At 42.4% G+C, this 23,606-nt stretch overlaps 1 protein-coding gene across 1 annotated transcript in view; it reads right to left on the reverse strand.

Annotated features, from left to right (window-relative positions):
* Positions 1-9,830: 9,830 nt before the first annotated feature.
* LOC140200947 (BRCA1-A complex subunit RAP80-like) overlaps positions 9,831-23,606 on the reverse strand; it is a 100,027-nt gene continuing 86,251 nt past the window's right edge. The window contains exons 8-9 of the mRNA XM_072264592.1: positions 22,731-22,806; positions 9,831-12,068 (exon numbers count right to left, since the gene is read on the reverse strand). Of these exons, the coding sequence (XP_072120693.1) occupies positions 12,065-12,068; positions 22,731-22,806 (80 nt within the window). The 3' untranslated portion in view covers positions 9,831-12,064. The remainder of the gene's footprint in view (positions 12,069-22,730; positions 22,807-23,606) is intronic.

Below are 23,606 nucleotides of genomic sequence, written 5' to 3' on the forward strand. Positions count from 1 at the left end.
TCAGAGACGACGCAATCGGAAATCGGCACTGATCTGGGCTGACAACTACGTGCCGGGTGGCACCTAATTAATTAGCATGTTTGTTTTGGCTTTTTTCTTAAAGATGTGCTGTGTGCCTCCCGGCTACCGCTGCACCCCTGTATGCTTTGCGATCGGCATCGGTTGGTGGCCTGGAGGGTGGGGGCCACTGCACCACTCCAGCCTGCGACAACTCAGCCTAACACACCATCATTAGTGTGCTTGGCGCTGTCCCGATTCCGGTAAGTGATACTACACTGTATATACATTATTTCTACTTTATATCGGCTGTGTATTTTTACGTGTTATTTGGTATGATTTGGCAGCTTCATAACTTAAAGGTTATTGGAGAGCGCTTATGCCGTGTTTTTGCCAACAGCGCTTGCGTGAGATTTTTGCTACGGAGAACAGTGCAGTAATGATTGTGGAAAAGTATTTCTACTTTATATAGGCTGTGTATTTATCATACCATTCTTGCTTTTACTATATGTTACTGTTATTGTAGGTTTTATGTGTTATTTGGCATGATTTGGTAGGTTATTTTTGGGTCTGCGAACGCTCACAAAATTTTCCCATAAAAGTAAATGGTAATTGCTTCTTCACTTTACAACATTTCGGCTTACGAACCGTTTCATAGTCATACTTTATTGATCCTGGGGAAATTGGTTTTTGTTACAGTTGCACCATAAATAATTAAATAGTAATAAAACTATAAATAATTAAATAGTAATATGTAAATTATGCCAGGAAATAAGTCCAGGACCAGCCTATTGGCTCAGGGTGTCTTGACCCTCCAAAGGAGGAGTTGTAAAGTTTAATGGCCACAGGCAGGAATGACTTCCTATGATGCTCTGTGTTGCATCTCGGTGAAATGACTCTCTGGCTGAATGTACTCCTGTGCCCAACCAGTACATTATGCAGTGGATGGGAGACATTGTCCAAGATGGCATGCAACTTGGACAGCATCTTCTTTTCAGACACCACCGTGAGAGAGTCCAGTTCTATCCCAACAACATCACTGGCCTTACGAATGAGTTTGTTGATTCTGTTGGTGTCTGCTACCCTCAGCCTGCTGAGCCTATGAAGGTAGAGCCTTCATAGGAACGCTCTACCTTCAGATGGCAGGGGAAACCTGTACTAAGTGGTCCCCATTGTCTCTATCATTGATTGGCCGAATCAATGCTATTAAAATGATTATTTTACCTAAATTTTTATATTTATTTCAAACGATACCAATTTTTATTCCTAAATCCTTTTTTGATACTATTGATTCTAAAATTTCCTCTTATATATGGCAAAATAAAAATCCCAGATTAAGTAAAAAATACAGAAATCCAAGAAAGAGGGTAGTTTGACATTGCCTAACCTATGATTTTATTATTGGGCAATTAATATTTGATATTTAATATTTTGGACGCAAGATTGGAATATAACTCCAAGCCCATATTGAGTAAACCTTGAAGGCTACTCTGTACAGGGGTTTTCTTTAGCTTCCATTTTAAGAACTTCACTTCTTTGTGTACTATCTAAATTGAATAAACAAATGTTTAACCCTATAAGTTAGACATACATTGCGAATATGGTTTCAATTTCATAAATTTTTTGGCCTGAATGAATTTATGTTATCAAGTCCTATTATATCTAATTTCTTTTTTCAACCCTCAGTAATGGACCAAGCCTTTTTGATATGGAAAACGAAAGGTATATGTTTTCATGATTTATTTCTAGATAACTGTTTTATGTCTTTTAAGCAGTTATCTAAGAAATTTGATTTCCCTAGATCCCATTTTTTTTAGATACTTACAATTTTTTAAATACTACATTGCCTACCTTTCGGACTTCAAATCCTACTGATATTATTGATAAAATTTTAGGTTTAAATCCTTTTCAGAAGGGATTAATAGCAATTATCTATGATATAATTATGAAACTACAGCCAGGTATATCTGATAAAATTAAAAATGAATGGGAAAGGGAACTTCAACTTTGTTTACCTATAGAGAAATGGGATAAAATTTTTCAATTAGTTAGTACTTCTATAAGTGCTAAACATACGTTAATGTAGTTTAAAGTAGTACATAGAGCCCATATGTCCAAAGATAAATTAGCCTGTTTTTATTCCCATATAAACCCTACTTGTGATAGATGTCACTCTGAGGTGGCTTCTTTAACTCATATGTTTTGGTCCTGTCCTCTTTTGGAAAAATATTGGAGAGATATTTTTGATATTATTTCAACAGTTCTACGTTTTGATTTAAAACCCCATCCCATTACGGCAATTTTTGGATTGCCGATGGTAGAACATAGATCTTTGTCTTCTTCAGCCTGTCAGATAATAGTATTTGTTACTTTAATGGCTAGAAGATCTATTTTGTTGAACTGGAATGAACCCAATCCTCCTACTACATTCCAATGGTTTTCTCAAACTATATTAAGTTTAAATTTAGAAAAAATTAGAAGTGATATTTTTGATCCTTCGGTTAAGTTTGAAGAAACTTGGAAACCTTTTATGCAACATTTTCATATGATGTAATTTGACCTTTCCGAATTTTTTTTTAACTTAAATTTTATGAATAGCGGAGCGGAGTTGACGACATTACTGAACGTGTCTGATTCAAGATACTGGTCCAGCCCTGTTTTGTTCTGTCCTTTTTGGGTTTTTTTTTCTTTTTCTTTTGGGGGTTTTTCTTTGTTTATATATATTTTTTTCTTTTTATCTCTTTTTTTTCTTTATGACTAATTTCATCATGAATTTGGAAGTCTATTACAGGGGTCCCCAACCTTTTTCGCACTGCGGACCGGTTTAATATTGACAATATTCTTGCAGACCGGCTGACCGGGGGGGGGTAGGGTTGCCAATGGACAAGAGCAGCAGTCAAGTAAGTTGAGTTTACCCCGAGAAAGACTATAATGACCATGAAGCCTTGTACGGGCACCAGTGTTCACGCGTAACCTGCCGATATTTATTCCTCCTTCTACAAATCGTTTTTGGCGACTCTGTTCGGGGGGGGGGTTAATCACCACCGGAATATAGGTGATAAGTAGCTAATACACTCAATTTCGTTTCTAAAGGGGTTTATCTAACGAATTTAATATTAAACACACAGCACATATTTTCCACGCATGAATATAGTGATAAGTCAATTATCAGGGGAGGACAGAGGAGCTTCAAGTAAGTGTTGAATGAACTTCCAGTAGAAGTGACAGAAGCAGGTTCGATATTATCATTTAAAGAAAAATTGGATAGGTATATGGACAGGAAAGGAATGGAGGGTTATGGGCTGAGTGCAGGTCAGTGGGACTAGGTGAGAGTAGCGTTCGGCACGGACTAGAAGGGCAGAGATGGCCTGTTTCCATGCTGTAATTATTATATGGTTATATAAGTAAGTCAATAGCATCATAACATTTTAAGTAATGTTTGGATATTAAACACACAGCACATATTTTCTCTGTATGAACATATAAAATCATTGCAACACACCAATATCGCTGAATCAGTGGGAGCTCTGGGCTTGTTTCCCTGCAACACGACGGTCCTATTGAGGGGTGATGGGAGACAGCGATACTGTACTCGAAGGGGGTTCCTCATGTCCAGTCTATTCCTCAATTTAGTTTTCGTTGCATTCATCGCAGAGATATGTTGGAAATGAAAGCAACGTTTTCAGTGCTTTCGTGGCTATCTCAGGATATTTAGCCTTGACTTTGATCCAGAATGCCAGCAGAGATGTTATGTCAAACATACTTCTCAGCCGGCCGTCATTTGCAAGCTCGAGGAGTTGATCTTCTTCCCGCGCTGACATGGATGACGCGTGCGTAATGACCTCGTGTGCATTCAAGCTCAATACAGCAGTGCATGATAAGGAATGAGGAAAGGTGCAGCTGAGACAATAAATGGGGGGCGTGAAGAGAGAGGGGAGAGAGGGGGGAGGGGGTAGAGAGCGGGGGAAGAGAGGGGTGGGGAGAGAGACAGAGACACACCGAGAGACCTGATACTTGTGTTCCCAGCAGGGTGGACACCCGCAGCCCAGATGAATTTTTGATTGGGGTTTCAAGTACTGTTAAAGCATTAAGTTACGATCATGGGGTGACAGTTTGACTAAACAGCGGGGAAAGACATAATGCTAGTTCAGACTAGCGCTTACGTAACGGCAGTGGATCTGCCTGTTACCACTGGTGTCCTAGGAGAGCCCGGGCCATGGGATGTCCATACTTTCCGAAAAGCGAGAGAGCCGAATTGGAAGCTGAGGGTGAAGACTTTAAAGACAAGCTGCTCTTGTTTCTACGGAGCAAAGGGAAGGAGTGGTCTGATGTGGAAGGTCTAATGAGTCCTCCAGCTGGGGCTGGGGGTGGGGGGTGGAATTCTGACTTGGTATTGGCCTTTCTATTCCTGGTGGATAAATGGAAAAGTGCACCGGCAGAGTGTCAAGGTTATTGTAGACTGAAAATGTTTTCGGCAGTGAAGCCCACCCGAGGGGGTGGAGGAATATGAGACTTGGGCAGAGCAGATATCTCAGATGCTGGATGTGTGGCAGTGCTCTGATAATGTGAAAAGACAGCAAATGGTAGAGAGCCTAAAAGGTCCGGCTGTTGAAATAGTGAGGTCCTTAAAGGCAAAGAACGCCTTAGCTACTTCCACGGGCTACATGCAAGCGATAGAAACATTTTCAACACAACGGGAAGTCCGATGGAGCTTACGACAGGGTTGAGGAGCATGCTTCAGGAGAAGGGAGAGAACGTTCCCTACATTTTTTTGGGTAGAGAGGCAGGAGGAGCCATCCAGCTGATTGAGGTGAATCAATTAAAGATGGGCCAAGCAGCAGAAGGCACACATTCACAGGACATGATTGCTTTCAGCCTCTGAATGTCTCATAAAACATCCCCCCTCCCTCGTTTGTTGACCTGATCAGAGAAGTAAGAGGGGAGGAAAATGCAATGGAGGAGTGGGAGACCTCCATCTGCAGGTTAGTCAGTATTAGCCTCTGTTGTTGAAGTGACCCCTGATATCCCACAAACGGGGGTGTTTGTGGCATATTTCAGAGCTGATATATCTGTGGGTGAGACTGATACTGTTAAACTTATTTTAATGTGCGTTGATAATTGTAGTGCTTATTATCTATCAACTGAGGTGGAAGGCTGAAATTATGCAAAAATTAGAGGATGACACTTATATAAAACAAGTGATGATTGTCTATATAAAAAGTGTGTGAATTCAGTTAGTAAATATTACTTCTATCTCTGTTGTTTAAGTGCCGCACACATAGGGGCAGTTAACAGAGTGAGAGAGGGATAATGATCATAAGATAAATATCTTTGGATCCAGAGGAGAGCTATGTTGACCAGAAAGAACTACAGTCTACAAATCAGTGAAGAGGAATGAGGAAAGGGTGGTAGAAACAGAAAATGGTCTTTGTTCTTGTCATGTGGTTGCAGGAATGAAGGTGGCCATTTTGTGAAACTGTACTCGCAGCCACCATTTTGTGAGCTGATTCTTGCTCTGGGATAACTTAATCAGAACAGTTGAATGTGGACACAGGAGTTTCTGCCAATGATCTGCTGAACCAAGAGGCTGTCCTATATCTCCTTGCCAGTCCAAGAACAGCAAAAACAACCCAAACGCGCTCTCCTCCTCTCTAGCCTATAAAACTGCAGGACTGTGTTCCAATGTATAGCCTGCAATTACTTCTTGGATCACCGTGCATACTAGCGCCTGGACTCCAAATCCTTCCCGTGATTAAGATAATGGGATGGGGAGGAGGCAGAGGGGGTGAAATTCAAAGGGGCAACAATATTTGCAGCATTGATTGATAAGCAAAATTACTGTCACAGAAATAGGGAAGGCTGAGTTACTGACTCGGTCATTTGCTGCAATTCATAATCAAGGTAATCCAAGTGAAGAGGTTAAACATTGTAGGGATAAGGTTCCAAGTGCATAACCTGATGTGTTGGAAGCCAGTTGGCACCAAAATTCCATGTCATTCACTCCTCTGCCACTTAAATAACTCTTCACTCCCTCCTACGTGCCCATTTCAAACCAGTTGACGGGGTCCCTTTCAGTTATCGCATCTGTTCCTTCCTATCTACCTCTTCCCAACCCTGGCAGTCCCTTCTTCTCACTCACCTCATAAGGCTGAAGATGGCCATAAAGCAAAACTTCTTTTAGCCTTGTGTCACATCTAATGAGAAACTGACACAGGTCAGTTAGGTTATCTTGACTCAATGAATTTGAAACATAAATTGATCTGATAAGGAAACAAATAAGACTGGAGGATTTTGAGATCACAGTGACAACTGCAGAGACCAATCATCGTAGATGTGGAGGAGCCTACATCACACATATGGTGATTACATAGGGAACACAAGGAACACCCGGCCAGTGTTGACTTCTTTTCCTGGATATTACCTTTTCTATTCTTTGTCTGCTTGTTATCTGAGATCTTGTTAGTAAATACAGATTCTCTCTGTGCCTAACTGATCATTATTATTGAATTAATCCTTATAACATCTAATAGAAGCAAGTATGCCATACATATTCTTGACCACACTGTCAATTTAATCTATTCAATATACGTATACTGTCACTGATTTACTTATTTATTTATTATTTATTTTATTTTGGGTTTTTTTCTATATTATGTATTGCATTGAACTGCTGCTGCTGAGTTAACAAATTTCACGACACATGCCGGTGATAATAAATCTGATTCTGATTTGTACAGCCACTTTTAGAGAGCTATGAACTTGCAGCCTGAGATTCCTCTACACAGAATGCTTTTAAGGGTCCTACCATTAACACTGTACTATTCCTTTACATATGGTTTCTATCTGCCATTTCCCTGCTGATATCAGGAACTGATTTATATCCTGCTGTATCCTTGGGCAATCTTCCACACATTCTACAAAACCACTAATCTCTGTGTCATCTGCAAATTTACTAACCCACCCATGCAAGTCTTTTATACATATCACAAATAGCAGAGGTTCCAGTACAGATGATTGTGGAACACCACTAGTTATAAACCTCTGGCCAGAATACCCCCCAGTGCCAACTACCCTTTCGCAAGGCAAGCCAATTCTGAATTTAATGGGCAAATATACTGTGGATCACATGGATCTTAGTCTTCTGGATGACCCCTACCGGGAGGGACTCTGTCAAACGCCTTACTAAAATTCACATATACAACATCCATGGCTCCCTTCATTACTTCCTCAAAATAATCAAGTTAGTAAGATATGACTTGTCTCATACAGAGTCATGCTGAGTCCCTGATTAGATTGTTTCAGCAAATGCTCATAGATCCTACCTCTAAGAATCCTCTTCAATAGATTCCCTATTACCAACAATGAGACTCACCAGACTATAAATTCCAGGATTATCTCTATGTCTGTTCTTGAAAAAAGGAAAACATTAGCTACTCACCAGTCCTCCAGGACTTCATCTGTGTCTGGAGAGGACACACAGATCCAAGACAAGTTCCCAGGAATTTCATCTCTTGACCCTCTCGGTCAGCAGTCCCCAACCACCGGGCCGCGAGGAAATGATATGATTTGGCGATATGAAACGATATCAGTCAGCTGCACCTTTCCTCATTCCCTGTCACACACTGTTGAACTTGAACACACGCGAGGTCATTACGCACGCGTCATCCATGTCAGCGCGGGAAGAAGATCAACTCCTCGAGCCTGCAAATGACGGCGGGCTGAAAAGTATGTTTGACATAACATCTCTGCTGGCATTCTGGATCAAAGTCAAGGCTAAATATCCTGAGACAGCCACGAAAGCAATGAAAATGTTGCTTCCATTTCCAACATCTCTGCGAAGCAGGGTTTTCTGCAATGAATGCAACCAAAACTAAATTGTGGAATACACTGGACATAAGGAACCCCCTTCACTGTCTCCCACCACCCCCCGATGGGACTGTCTTGTTGCAGGGAAACAAGCCCAAGGGCTCCCACTGATTCAGCGATATTGGTGTGTTGCAATGTATGTTCATACGAGAAAAATATGCGCTGTGTGTTTAATATCCTCATTGTTAGTAATAGGGAATCTATTGAAGAGGATTCTTAGGGGTAGGATCTATGAGCATTTGCTGAAACAATCTAATCAGGGACTCAGCATGACTCTGTATGAGACAAGTCATACCTTACTAACTTGATTATTTTGAGGAAGTAATGAAGGGAGCCATGGATGTTGTGTGTTACTTAAAATGTTATGATGCTATGACTTATAAGTGACTTATAGTTGACTTATCACTATATTCATGCAAGGAAAATATGCGCTGTGTGTTTAATATAAAATTTGTTAGATAAACCCTTTTAGAAATGAAATTCAGTGTATTAGCCACTGATAAGTGATTTATAGTTGACTTATCACCTATATTCTGGTCGTGATTAATAATGCCTCCCCCCCCCCCCCCACCGCCCACTACGGTTGCCAACTATCCCATATTAGCCAGGACATCCCGTATATTGAGCTAAATTGGTTTGTCCCATACGGGACCGCCCTTATCCTGTCTTTCCCCTGCTAAGGTAGAGCGTTCCTATGAAACCTTTAGTGCCAAAATGGCATAAAGCGAAAACGCAATTACCATTAATTTATATGGGAAAATTTTTTGAGCGTTCCCAGACCCAAAAAATAACCTACCAAATAACACATAAAACCTAAAATAACAGTAACATATAGTAAAAGCAGGAATGATATGATAAATACACAGCCTATATAAAGTAGAAATAATGTATATACAGAGTAGTTTCACTGAACAGAATCGCCAAAACCTATTTGTAGAAAAAAAATCAGCATGTACACGGATGCACACGTATGCGCACACAGGTGCCCGCGCAAGACTTCACAGTCATGGTAGTCTTTCTTGGGGTAAACACAGTGAGAAAGTTGGCAACCCTATCCCACCACGCCCCCCCTCCCCACTCCCACCAGTAGGCCGGCCAGTCCGCAAGAATACTTTCAATGTTAAACCAGTCTGCGGTGCAAAAAAGGTTGGGGACCCCTGTTCTCAGTAACCTGGGTGTATCCCATCAGTCCATAACGACTTAACCAGCTTTAGAGAACACCACCTCTTCCTTTACCTCAAAATACCTGAGCATAAATGCACACTCGCCACTTATTTCACTATCCTCTACATCCTTCTCTTTGGTGAATACCAACATAAGTACTCATTTAGGAACTTGCCCATGTCCTGCATCTCTTTTATTTACTTAATGATACAGTAGGCTTTCTCACCCTCTAAACCCTGTTGCCTCCGCAACCTCGATTAACCCTAACCTAATCACAGGACAAGATAGAATGACCAGTTAACTTACCCAGTACACCTGTCTATGGAGAAAACCAGAACACCCAGGGAAAATTCATGTATTGCATGGGGAAGGCGTACAGCGACTACTTACAGAATGGCGCCAGAATTGAGCTCTGAACACAGGAACACATTGAGTTGTAATCACTAATCGTCCGCTACCATGGTGCCTAAATCGTTCTTTGCTTGTTTTATATGCTGTCCATTCTTCTGACCTACAATCTGCATCACATTCTTCTAGCAAAATCATGGATAAAAGTCCTATAGGAATGTATTCTGGACAACTTCCTTAAATGTTTACATAGCAGATGGATTGATTTATCTATTCACTTCAGCAGTTCTCTCTCTTATTTCATTAATGACCTGATTAAAGATTGAAATACAAGCCTTGGTTCATTCTTTTCTTCTGCAAACCAAGCGCAAGGTTCTGGGATCACAGAAGAAAGTCTGGCGGGGCTGAGCAGATTAGCAACAAGAGATCAATTATAAACCAATCATTGTTCAGATTGCTGGACAGAAGTTCAAAGTTAATTTATTAAAGTACATACAAGTGTATGTCACTATATACTACCCCAAGATTAATTTTTTGTAGGCATTCACAGTAGAACAAAGAAATACAACAGAATCAGTGAAAATATACAAAGACTGACAGATCAAGTTGAAGAGTCAATCTGTAAAAATACAAGAATAATAATTAAAAGCAGTAAACAGATAATACTGAGAACATGGTTGCGGAATCTGTTAGGTGTTGAGGTAACTGAGGTTATCCACACTAGTTCAGGAGCCTGAGAGTTAAATGTTAATAACTGTTCCTGAACCTGTTGGTATGGGACCTAATACCTCCATCCCGATGGCAGCAGCGAGAAGAGAGCATGGCCTGGACAGAGGGTGTTTTTGACAATATGATTGGGCTTTCTCATGACATTGCCTCAATTGTGGGGAGGGCTTTTCCTCTGATAGACTCTGTAGCTACTACTTTTTGTAGGTTATTCCATTCTTGGGCAACAGGAGAGAGGGATAATGATGTTGATGACGTCGACTCAGACCTGAGAGGCCAGAGTCGTGCATTTTCATGCCTTACAAGGCGCAGTTCGAAAGGCTGTGTGGGATGCTACTCCTCGCACAGACATTTCACAGTATTATTGGACAAGGCCGAGTTGCAAGCTCGACATCAACCTGGAGAGAGGGAACTTTCTTCTAACATTGATGTTACTGCATACGCCACAAGTTTACTGGGAACATTCTCTGTGTATCAAAGCAGGAAGTGATGCAGGAGTGTGGGTTACTGACTGTCCTAGCAGTTTGTGGATCTCAAGGTGCGGGGGGGCGGGGTGGTGGTGTGGGAAATGACATGATATAAGATTTTCCACATGAATCTCAACAATTGATCTGGGGCTGATTCCTCACAAAATTCAGCTTTGGCTGGAAATAGTGCAACGTACCTGCACTAAATATGCCAGGTATCGCAACCACGGATTCAGCAGCATAGCAGATCCGTCAATTGCGCACCTGAATATGCACGTGTCACCTAATTATTATTTCATCGTGATAGTATTTAACACCATTCTTTTCATCATAGCGCTCTTTGAGACTTGAACCCAGCACAGCAACGCTTTGCTGCCTGCTTACGTTCGGCCTTGCCTGGGAAATTGGACTGTCAAGTCAACTGACTTTGAAGACTAGCGGTATTCATTTTATATTTAGTTATTCCTTTCAGCTGCAGTGTAGGCTTCGTTTTCCATTTGAGAGTTTTAGTTAACGGCCCCGTTTGACCAAACATGTATTGTTTTCTTTTCCTTCTCTGTTCGCATTAAAGTCTGTGAACTATCGACCCGCTTCAGTGTCTCTTGGGCCATATCCGAACCTGGTGACAGCTAGATGTGACTGAGAGATGTTCAGTGGGAGGAGTTTGGAGAGGTCAGTCAGGCACAAAGGATCATTCACAGGCAGAATGCTGTACACTGAATGGGGGCAGCAGTGAGAGCAGCCCTCTGTAGCTCAGCTCTTACTGCTCCCCACACCATCACTGCAGCTGGATTTACTGGCACAGACTTTGAGCTCATCCATTTATTAGCAAATCAAATGTCCACATCATAAGCCATCTGGACTCCATATTTACTTAATTATCACATCTCTCAGTTTACAGATCCAAGGAAAAGAACTCAATAAAGGACCTTACCTGTGAAAATGACAATGCTGTTGTCAGCAAGAGGAATATCCCCATTATAAGTTCCACAATCAGCTGAATACATGGCACAGCTGCACTGGAGGAATGCTGCATTGGTTCAGGCAAAGAACTGTGAAGTGCTGATGACAAACAGTCCTACAGCATGGGAATAGGCCCTTTTGCCCAGTTCCTGTATGCCATCTCAGATGCCCATCTAAGGTAGTCCCATTACCTCTATTTGGCCCTTATCCCTGCTGCAGAAGAGTATTAAAAGAGGAGACATCTCGTGCATGGAGCATAATGAGGGAGGATCACAGTGGTACTGCGAATGCATTGAGGAAGTGCATGGAGTTAACAGTGGAGCACGTCCTCATGCTCACACACACCAATTAATGGACAACAATTCTGAAAAAAGTGTACATAGCGATGAAATAACTGTTTTTAATGAGATTATTTACATCAGGTCCTGGGCACATGCTGTACATCCTGGGATGGTACCAGACCCGCAGATCACTGGATCAGAGTATTCCTGAGGCAGGGAAATCAACCATTCTTTTCACTCATCCAGCTCTTCTCATCTGGAAAGTGGACAGAGCATGCATAAAGATCAGGAGAGCTGAGAAGAAGCCAACCTTTCACTGACACTGACACACCCATCAGGCAGAGATCAGTGCAGCCGAGGGCAACCTGTCAAACACATCCTCTTCACGTGCAATCAGACATACACACGCACAGTCTCTCAATCTCCCTTGCACACATTCCCTCATCCGCTTTCAATCCTGCACGTTCCTTCTCTCCAAGCTCACTTTCTCTACCACCTCATGTGCTCCCTCTCAATCTCATGCTCACACACACGTGCACAAAATCACTCTTTCACACATAAGCCCACAAACTCTCTCATACATACAAGATCCCACACTCATACACAAACAAGGTTTCAAACACACATAGCCTCACACAATTTTACTCACAAAGAACCTCACAATCTCACAAACACGCACATTCTAACATACTGTTTTCTCTCTCCTTCACACACACACATACACTCTCACAAAAACAATCACAGGCATTCCACACATGCCAGTGGAGCAGTAGGGAGGCTTTGGCTCAAGACATTCTGGTGAGAAGAGGCAGGGTAACTGGCCCAGTTGTTTGGAGTGAGAGCAGGAACTTCAAAAAGGCAAATCTCATTTATTGGCTAATTGGAGAGCAATCATCAGCAAAAGCAAGTACAGCAGCCCTTTGAAGCAGAAACTGAGACACCGGGGAGTTGTGTCCTTGGTTTAAGAGGCTTTGGTAAAGGGGCACAGATCACAGGTTTTATCTTTGCTGTTCATCCTTAGGACTTGATTCAGTGTAGGCAGAATGGCATTTTGGGTAACAGAAGGCTCCTTCTGCAAGATGTGAGAAGGGAAATTCATGGTCTCCCTGATGACAACATCTATGGAAAGCGCACCAGCTGGAGCTCCTGACAGATTGGGTCAAGGTACCAGAGCTGGATTTGGATACACAAAAGCACCTAGGAAACTGAGAACCTCAAAGCTGAAGCTTTTACTGAGGTGGTCACACCTAAAATACAAGCTTCAACTAGATGAGTAACCCCCAGGGACAGGAAGGGAAGTAGGCAGTCAGGACCATGCCCTTCACTAACAGGTATACTCCCTTGGATACTATTGAGGGAGATGGTCTTTCAGGGCTAGCAGAGGGAGTCAGGTCTCTGACACTTCAAGTGGACTTTGAGGATCAGAAGGAAAATATGCAGTCAGACAGGGTGATTGTGATAAAAGACTCAATAATTACAGAACACACAGAAGATTCTGCGGCCATAGAAGAGACAACAGGATGATGTATGGCTTCCTGGGTGCCAGGGTCAAGGATATCTCAGAGTGGCTGCCGAAAATTGTTCAGGGGGATGATGAACACCCAGAGGTAGTTGCACATGTTGATACAAATGACATAAGTACAACAAGGGATGAGGCCCAGCAAAATTAGTATAAGGAGTTTATAAGAAGTTAAGAGGCAGGACCTTGAGGATAACTCCTGGTGCTACATGTTAGGATAGGCCACATGAATACGTGACTGAGTTGCTGGTGATTCAGGTGGTTGCACTGATTTAGGTTCTTTAACCACTGAAATCTTTTCTGGAGTAGAGATGACCTATACAAGAGGGACAGATTGCAACTGAACCAGAGGCTAACCAATATCTTTGCAGGGAAATTAGTTAATTCAATATTGAAAGGGTTTAAACTAGATTGGCAGGGGAGTGGGACTTTGATGATACGATCATGGGATAAAACAGTAGCCAACGAGAGCAAATCTAGTAATCAGGACAGCCAGGGCACAATAAAGGCAGGGAAAGTAATAATTAGCTAAACTGCATTTATTTCAATTCTCAAGGTTCAAAAGGCAAGATAGGCAAACTCAGAGGATGGGCAACATACACAAGATGTTGGACGAACTTCGCAGGCCAGGTAGCATCTATGAAGGAAATGAAGGGAAAAGCCCTCCCCACCACTGGGCACATCTACAGGGAGTGCTGATGCAGGAAGACAACATCTATGACCAATGACCCCAACCATCCAAGACATGATCTCTTCTCACTGCTGTCATTCAGGAGGTGGTACAGGAGTCTCAGGATTCACACCACCAAGTTCAGGAACAGCTATTACTCTTCAACCATCGAGCTCTTGAATTAGGGAGTAACTTCATTCAACTTACACTGAACTGTTCCCACAACCTATGGATTCACTCTCAAGGACTCTTCATCTCATGTTCTCAATATTTATTGTTTACTTATTTATTATTATTGTTACTATTTTGTTTTTTTTTGTCTTTGTACAGTCTGTTGCCTTTTCCATATTGGCTGTTTGTCCGTCTTGTGAGGATTTTTACTGATTCTATTGTGTTTCTTTATATTTATAGTGAATTCCCACAAGAAAATGAATCTCAGGGTAGTATATGGTGACATATATGTTCTTTGATAATAAATTTACTTGGAACATTGAATAGTTGTTGTTTCAGGCTGAGATTCTCATCAAGATACCTTGTGAAACTCAAAGCGTTCTTTGGCGCTGAGGACTGGGTTGTTATGTCCATAATAGAAACATAGGGCAGAACTGGCAGCTCAATATTGCAAGATACAGATGCTACAGGCAAAATAGAAGTACAGTATAGGTAACCGTGGAGGGCGTATACCCTTTTTGATAAGGGAGGACGTAACAGCAATAGCTGGAAATGACAATCAAAGTTCAAAGTAAGTTTATTATCAAAGTACATACATGTCACCATATACAACCCTGAGATTAATTTTCTTGCAAGTATACCCAATAAATCCATAATAGAATAATAACCACTACAGAATCAGAGAAAGAGAGCACAATCTTGGGCGTTCAACCAGTGTGCAAAAGAAAATAAACTGTGAAAATACAAAAAGAAATAATAATAATAATTAGGCAATAAATATCAAGAACATGAGAAGTAGTGCCCTTGAAAGTGAGTCCAATCTTGAGGGATCACTAGCGAGGCCATATGGGTAAACATAGTGGAGAAAGAAGAAGGGGAAGATCACTCCACTAGGTTGTATTATAGGTCCTCCCCCATCCGAAAGCCAACAGAAAATTGAGGAGCTAGTGTGCAGAGAAATCGTAAGGATTGTATTTGTAGGTGATTTTAACTTCCCCTTGGTGACTGAACCATACAGTGTTAAGGGCCTGGAGAGGGCAGAATTTGTTAAGCATGTCCAGGAAAGCTTTCCTGAGTCGATATACAGCATGTATTACTGGTCCCCTTCATACAGAATGAGCCATGGCAAGTAAATGATGGTACGTCAGAAAGCACCTTGGCTCTAGTGACCATTAGTTTTAAGATAGCAATGGAAGAGGTTAGGACAGGCCCACGGGCTCCTAAACAAGAACAAATCAATTTTGGAGGAATTTAAAAGATTCCAATAGAGTTTAACTGGGTGAGGCCGTTTTGAAGGGAAAGGAATGTATGGCAAGTTGCGTTTAACCGTGTGACATCAGGTGTCCTGGAGCAGCATGTTCCTGTGTAGGTGAAGAGAAAAACCAGGCAAGTTTAGGGAAGGCAGCAATTAAACTTTATTAGGAGTTTGAAGAGATTTGATACGTCAACAAATACACTCAAAAACTTCTATAGATGCACTGTGGAGAACATACTGACAGGCTGCATCACTGTATGGTATGGGGGAGGTGCTACTGCACAAGACTGAAAGAAGCTGCTTTCGGTTGTAAATTTAGTCGGCTCCATCTTGGGTACTAGCCCACAAAGTACCCAGGACATCTTCAAGGAGCAGTGCCTCAGAAAGGCAGTGTCCATTACTAAGGACCTCCAGCACCCAGGGCATGCCCTTTTCTCACTGTTACCATCAGGTAGGAGCCAGGAGCCTGACGGCACACACTCAGTGATTCAGAAACAACTTGTACGCTTCCACTATCTGATTCCTAAATGGACATTGAACCCTTGAACACTACGTCACTTTATTAATATATATGCTTTCTGTTTTTTGCACGATTTTTAATCTATTCAATATAAGTATATTGTAAATGATTTACTTACTTTTCATTATTACTATTATTATTATTTTTCTTCTATATTACGTTTTGCATTGAACTGATATTGCTAAGTTAACAAATTTCATGACACATGCCAGTGATTCTGATTCTGGAAGTTTGGATAACAAGAGATACTGAGGCTCTGGACAAGAAAAAGAAGGAAACACACATTGGGAGGCTGGGATTGAGCCCTAGATGACTATAAAAAGTTAAGCTTACTCTTAAGAGGGTTATCAGGATGGAAAAGAGAGGTTGTAAAATGGATCTGGCAGGTGAGATTAAAGAAAATCTCAGGAGGTTCTACAGAATCAAGAGCAAAAGGGCGGCTAAGGAGAAAGTAGGTCCCCTTAGAGATTAGTAGGGCTGCATATATCTTGAGCAGCAGGAGATGGGTAGGGTTTTTTTTAATGCATGTTTTTCCTTGCTGTTTACTGAGAAGAAAATCATGGAAGAAAAACCTCTGGCTATCCACATGATCAATGCCTCTCATACATCTCTCATCCTCCGTCACTCCAAAGAGAAAAGGCTAAGTTCACTCAACCTATTCTCATCAATCCAGGCAACAGCCTTGTAAATCTCTTCTGCACTCTCTTTATATTGTCCACATCCTTCTTATAACAAAATCACCAGAACTAAACACAGTACTCCAAGTGGGGTCTGACCAAGATCTTAGATAGCTGTAACATTACCTCACGGCTCTTGAACTCAGTCCCATGGTTGATGAAGGCCAACACACCATGCGCCTTCTTAACAACACTGTGAACCTTGAGGTGGGGCAAGCTAAACGGCAACTCCTTTGCTTGCATCTTCGGAAGCAGCTTTATTTCTATTTTTGGTAACTCTTTTTTCCCTTTTCAGGATGTGGGGGTTTCTTTTGAAGACCCTGACTTGGGAGTTACACTCTGACTTTGATTCTTTGTGGGAATGGGTCCGCTCTCAGGGTCTCATGACTGGCCGCTTTTTGATATCCCAAGGATGAAGCTTGGAAGATGAACACACCTTCAGGATTCTGGGATTTCGTAGCTCTGGGGATGTGCTGATTCTAGGCCAGTGCCCCTGACTGAAGCATTGTGGGAGAATATGGAACATCAGGAGCAGCAGGTTAGCTGCCAGGGGTTCCGGGTTTTTGGTGCCAACTCTCTGAAAAAGCGATGCAAGTCTTTTAGCATCGTAAATCAGCGAGTTGTTTATGTCCTCCCTCTTGCTGTGAAATGGGGACACTTCTTTTTCCCTTATTAGGGCGAAAGAGAGCCTGTGGTATGTTGAATTATCAGGTGAACAAGTAGGTTTTGGGGTACTGCAAGTCTGTGTCTTTATTAATGCTTTGCTGCACGCTTGAGTGCTTGGTGGAGGTGCTAATGCTTTTTGTTGGTGGGGTTGCAGGTGGTCGTTGCTTTACTGCTGCTTGTGTGTGGGGGGAGCTGGGAGGGGCTTTGGGGTTCTAATTTAAAAACTGTCATTCATTATTTGGGGCACTCTCTACTTTCATGGATGTCTGCGAAGAAAAAGAAATTTATGATGTATATTGTATACATTTCTTTGACATTAGGTGCACCTATTGAACCTACTCAGCAGCGTTGATGTCCTATGCACACAGACCTCAAGATTTTGCTGATCCTCCATACTGCCAAGAGTCCTAGCATTAATATTACCTTCAAATTCACACTTATCTTCACCTGCCATTGCTTAGCCCACTTCTGCATCCTATCGATGTCCTGCTGTAACCTCTGACAACCCTCCAAACTATCCACAACACCCCCAACTTTAGTGTTATCAGCAAACTTACTAACCCACCCTTCTACTTCCTTATCCAGGTCATTTATAAAAAATAACAAAGAGGAGGGGTCCCAGAACAGATCTCTGCAGAACACCACTTGTCACCATTCTCCATGCAGAATACGAACCATCCATAACCACCCAATTCTGGATCCACAAAGCAAGGTCTCCTTGGATACCACGTCTCATTACTTTCTGAATGAGCCTCGCCTGGGGAGCCTTACCAAATGCCTTACTGAAATCCATACACACTACATCCATTGCTCTATCTTCATCAATGTGTTGCCCTTGTTGGAAAAAAAAATCAAATGAAATCTCAGCTAGAGTTGTCAGAAGGCATGTGGGAGACTCTGAAGTCAGCTGGAAGAAGGTTCTATGGTCTGATGAAACCAAAATTCAGCTTTTTGGCCATCAGACTAAATGCTATGGTAAAATACACCACCTCTACTGTGAAGCTTGGTGATGGCTGCATCATGTTGTAGGGCTACTTCACTGCAGCAGGCCCTGGGAAGGCTTGAAAAGGTAGAGGGCAAAATGAATGCAGAAAAATACAGGGAAATCCTGGAGGAAAGACTGATGCATTCTGCAAGAGAACTGTGGTGTGAGAAAAGATTTGTTTTCCAGCAAGATGGTGAGCCCAAGCATAAGGTCAAAACTATACAGCAATGGCTTAAAAACAACAGAGTAAATGTCCTGGAGTGGCCAAGTCAGAGTCCAGACCTCAATCCAATTGAGAATTTGTGGCTACTCTTGAAAAAGGCTGCTCACTCACGAATTCCATGCAATCTGGCAGAGCTTGAGCAGTTTTATAAAAAATAGGAAAAAATTGCAGTGTCTAGATGAGCAAAGCTGATAAAGAACCATTTACACGGACTCAAGGCTATAATTGCTCCCAAAGGTGCACCTACTAAATAATGACTTGAAGGGGGTGAGTAATTATGCAATCAATTATTTAGTGTTTTATATTTGTAATTAATTTAGATCACTTTGTAGAGATACGTTTTCACTTTGGCGCAAGTCTTTTTCTGTTGATCAGTGTCAAAAAAAGCCAAATTAAATCCACTGTGAATACTTTTTATAGGCACCATATATTTGCTAACGATACAACCATTGTTGAGTGGTGTCACAGCAACAAACTTGCACTCACTGTCAGTTAGACCAAAGAACTGGTTGTGGACTTCAGAAAGAGTAAGACGAGGAAGCACATACCAGTCCTCAAAGCAGGATCAGAAGTGAATAGAATGAGCAATTTGAAGTTCCTGGGTGTCAATATCTCTGGGGACCTAACGTGGTCCCAACATATCGACGAAGCCATAAAGAAGGCAAGACAGTGGCTATATTTCATTAGGAGTTTGAAGAGATTTTGTATGTCACTAAAAATACTTGCAAATTTCTACAGATTCTAACTGGCTGAATCACCGTCTGGTATGGGGGGGGGCGTGACTTCACAGGATCGAAGTAAACTGCAGAGTTATAAAATTAGTCAGCTCCATCACGGGCACTAGCCTCTTGGTATCCAGGGCATCTTTAAGGAGCAATGCCTCAAAAAGGCAGCGTCTATCATTAAGGATCCCCCTCACCCAGGACATGCTCTCTTCTCATTGCTACCGTCAGGAAAGAGGTATAGAAGGCACACACTCACCAATTCAGGAAAAGCTTCTTCCCCTCTGCCATCTGATTTCTGAATGGACACTGAACCCATGATCACTAGCTCACTATGTTTTTTGCACAACCTATTTAACTACTGAATATATATACTTACTATAATTAACTGTTTCTTCTCTCTATTATTATGTATTGCATTGTACTGCTACCGCAAAGTTAACAAATCTCATGATATATGCTAGTGATATTAAACTTGATTCTGATATATTCAATTTTATGACAGGCATTGAAAAGTTGAATAGTAACAATTCTTTTCCCCCTCAGGATGGGGGGGGAGGGGAAACAGAAAATAGGACTCATAGATTTAGGATGGGGGGAAAGAATTTTAAACTATCTGAAGGTAACATTTTCACACAGAGGATGATGAGTATGAAGTACTTAGAAGTATTTGTTACATGAAGGGACAGCGTGACGGATACGGGCCAGTGTGGTTGGCATGAATTTGCTGAGTAAAGTGCCGATATATACATATTGCCCTATGATTCTCTCATGCACTTGCATTCACAATTGTACAAATATTCTTTCACAGGTGCATCCTCACAGACTATCCCACGCGTATGCAGTTTCACACAGAGAATTACACATGTAATCTTAACTGGAAACAGGGGTGTGAAATCTTAATCTCACCAACGTGCATCATGTACAATGTCAAACTCATATGTATAGTCGAGCACAATTATGCACACTCATGTCCTATTGGGCACTTGCACAATCACACTTGTTTGCTCACACTGGCACACATGTGCATTTATTTGCTCATGCATACCCACACAAATGTGTACTTATTTGTTCATGCATGCCCACACAAATGCGCACTTGCTCATTCACATACTCGCACAAATGTGTATACACATGCAAAAACTTAGATGCACGTATACACACATTCACAGAAACATGGATTCATGTGCACATGCACAATACACGTGTGTACACATGCAAACGTGCACACGTGTGCATACATTCACACACACTCATATTCAAATGCATATTGCACACACACAAATTCACACAAACATAAACACTCACACCAATAGACACAACACACATACTGATAAAGACCCACAAAAACACATAGGCACTAACACACAAATGCACCATGCAGGCATAGAGACACAGAAACATATCTATTGAGGGATGACCTCTTAGAACAGAAGGAAGGAGTAATTTTTTTAGGCAGAGAGTACTGAAATCTATGGAATGCTCTGCCACATACTACCATTGAGGCCAAGTCCATGGATATATTTAAAGCAGAAGTTGATAGATTCCTGATTGCTCAGGGCATCAAGAGATATGGTGAAAGGGCAGGAGTTCGGGTTGAATGGGATCCAGGATCAGCCATGATGGACTCGGTGGGCTGACTGGCCTAATTCTGCTCCTGTGTCTTATGGACGCACACTGAGCTACCAACAAACCTGCACCAATACGCGGACACAAAACTACATCCAGACATGCACACACTGAGGGGCCACGGAGGCGACATGCAGATACTACCCACACATGAATGGACAGTCAATGGGACAATAAGTGCACGATTACTCATACTGATGGCCGGCTGGTGGTGCAATGGCATCAGCGCCGGACTCCGGAGCGAAGGCTCCCGAGTTCGAATCCAAGTCGAGCCACCCCCGAGCATGCTTTCCATCCATGCCGGATTGAGCGTTGAGCTCGCCATTCGGCCTCATAAGTAAAAAAAGGGTCGAGTCGGGAACGTTCATACCGTGACCCGGTTAATCCGAAAGGAGACCAATCCTGACACCATGCGCCAGCCAAGAATGGCTGACTGTCTGGTGCGACACGCTAAAAAAAAACTCATACTGATGAAGAGACATAGACAAAGACATGCTCAGTCCAAAACTCTCAGCCCCATTCAAACTGACATCCAGGTAGAGTTCCACTAATGCTTAGCACTTTGACACTTATACAATGCTACTGGAACTCACACATAAACAGAGCTAATGGGGTTCACACACAGTGCTCTGTGGTTTATACACACATAAATGTCTCTGTCAGACACTTGTACTGGACTTCTGAGATACATACATGGTCTTGAGTTCTAATTCACAGATAGCTTGCACGAAGGCTATCGCACATAGGCACATGTACTAAGGTTTTTACATAAATGCTCCAGCACTCTCACACGTAGACATTTGTCCTGAGACGTATATATATCATACATATTACAGCTCATTTGTACATACACTTGTCCTCTAACACAATTCATCTGAGTATTAAGAATGCCAAGGAGTTAGATGTCAGGGAACGCACAGGGGTTCCTAATTCTCAGAGCAAGATGAGACCTATCCCAGGTTGTTGCAGGAAGCAACGGAGGAGATAGTTGAGACCCTGGTAAAAATATCTGTATCTTCATTTGGCAAAGATAAGGTACAGACAAGAAGAACCGAGGTGCACGAGAACAGGTGTGTCAGTGCAAGGAGAGGCAGAGAGAGGGAGAGGGTGAAGGGGGTGGGTAGACAGGAGGTGTGCCTGAGTGTGTCTGAGGCCCACTATAGGTATGTCCATGTCAGAGCACCAGTACAAATCTGTGCCATGGCCCTGGCACAGGCATATCTGTGAGACAGAGTGAGGGAGAGTGGGAGAGAGAGAGTGAGATGCACGCAATGCCAGGGAGGGAGGGAGGGAACAGGGTGGATAGGGGAGGGGGAGGGACCAGTAGAGATATATAAGGAATTGAACAGAATAGTTGACTAATAAAGACCAGCATTTCATATACCTTCCTTACCACTCTATGAACTTGAGTGACCACTTTCACCGTACAGAGTTAATAGCACAATAGCCTTGATGTACAGAAGGATCTTGAGGTCCGAGTCCATATCTCCCTGAAAGTGACCAGACAATTAGGCATGTTGGTAAAGAAGGTGCATTGCCTGTAAGGCTTTGTTAGTCAAGGCTTTCAGATCAATTCCATGTACACCTGTACTGGACCTTTTGACACATAGACATACCAGAACTGGAACTCTCGCTTTCTCACATACAAAAAAACACACAAACACACTCCTGTATTGGGATCCACATACACACACACAGATGTGTCTGTCCTAGGGCCCTGACACAGACAGACACACCAGTACTGGGCCTCTCAGTTAAAAACACACACACACCCCCTGTACTGGGTTCTGAGGCATGCTTTCTGAAGAGTTGCTCCCATTTTCATGACACACATGATTATAACAGCATCTTCCTCAATTCATTGTGTATTCCAGTACTTACAGTCTCAGAGTGGTATAGTTGGATCCATCTGTGCCATTCTGTTTCGCCACTCTGCGTGTGTGGCTGCGTGTCTGCACTGTTGGAAATAGGAAGCACATGTTATGTCAGGGTGAGTAACAGAAGGTTCACTGGTTTATGACCACAAAATTAGTTATGGAGCTATCAGAAAACTATTTGCAAGGATATCAAGTCCACAGTGTACCGCTCTAGGAATCGATTGGAGTACTGCTCAAATGCAACAGAAGTGTTCCCGTACAGGCCCAGTGAGGAGCTTCATAAAACCTCGTCTCTATAAAAGAGAGGTACCGCCCGCCGAGTTGAAAAGTCAGCATCGGAGTAGTCCGATTCAGGGTAGTAAGGCTTTGGCTCAACAGGGCATTGGCAAGAACAAGCAGAGGCAAGATAAATAGTAAGCTCATTCCTTAATTCTTATTTCTTTTTTTCTGAATTAATTCGAGAGATATGGGGGTATGTCAGCAGAGCCAGTGTTCTGCTCTGTGCGTCAGATGTGGGATTTCCTGGAGACTACCAGCCTCCCTGATGGCCACATCTGCACTGCGTGCATCAAGATGCAGCTCTTTATAAACAATGTTAGGGAACTGGAACTGCCCCTCGATGACTTTTGGCTTGTTAGAGAAAGTGAAGCACTGACAGGACAGGAGCTACAGGGAGGTAGTCACCCCCAAGCTACAGGAGACAGATAAATGAGTGACTGTCACAGGAGAGGGAAGGGAGAACATCAAATAGTGGAAAGCACCCCTGTGGCCCTCCCTCTCAACAAAAAGTACTCCATTCTGAGTACAGCTGGGGGCACAACCAACTTGGGGGAAGCAACAGTGGCCGTGCCTCTGGCACTGAGTCTGGCCCTATAGCTCA

Source organism: Mobula birostris, chromosome 7 (genome assembly GCF_030028105.1).
Source record: "Mobula birostris isolate sMobBir1 chromosome 7, sMobBir1.hap1, whole genome shotgun sequence".
Lineage (NCBI taxonomy): Eukaryota > Metazoa > Chordata > Chondrichthyes > Myliobatiformes > Myliobatidae > Mobula > Mobula birostris.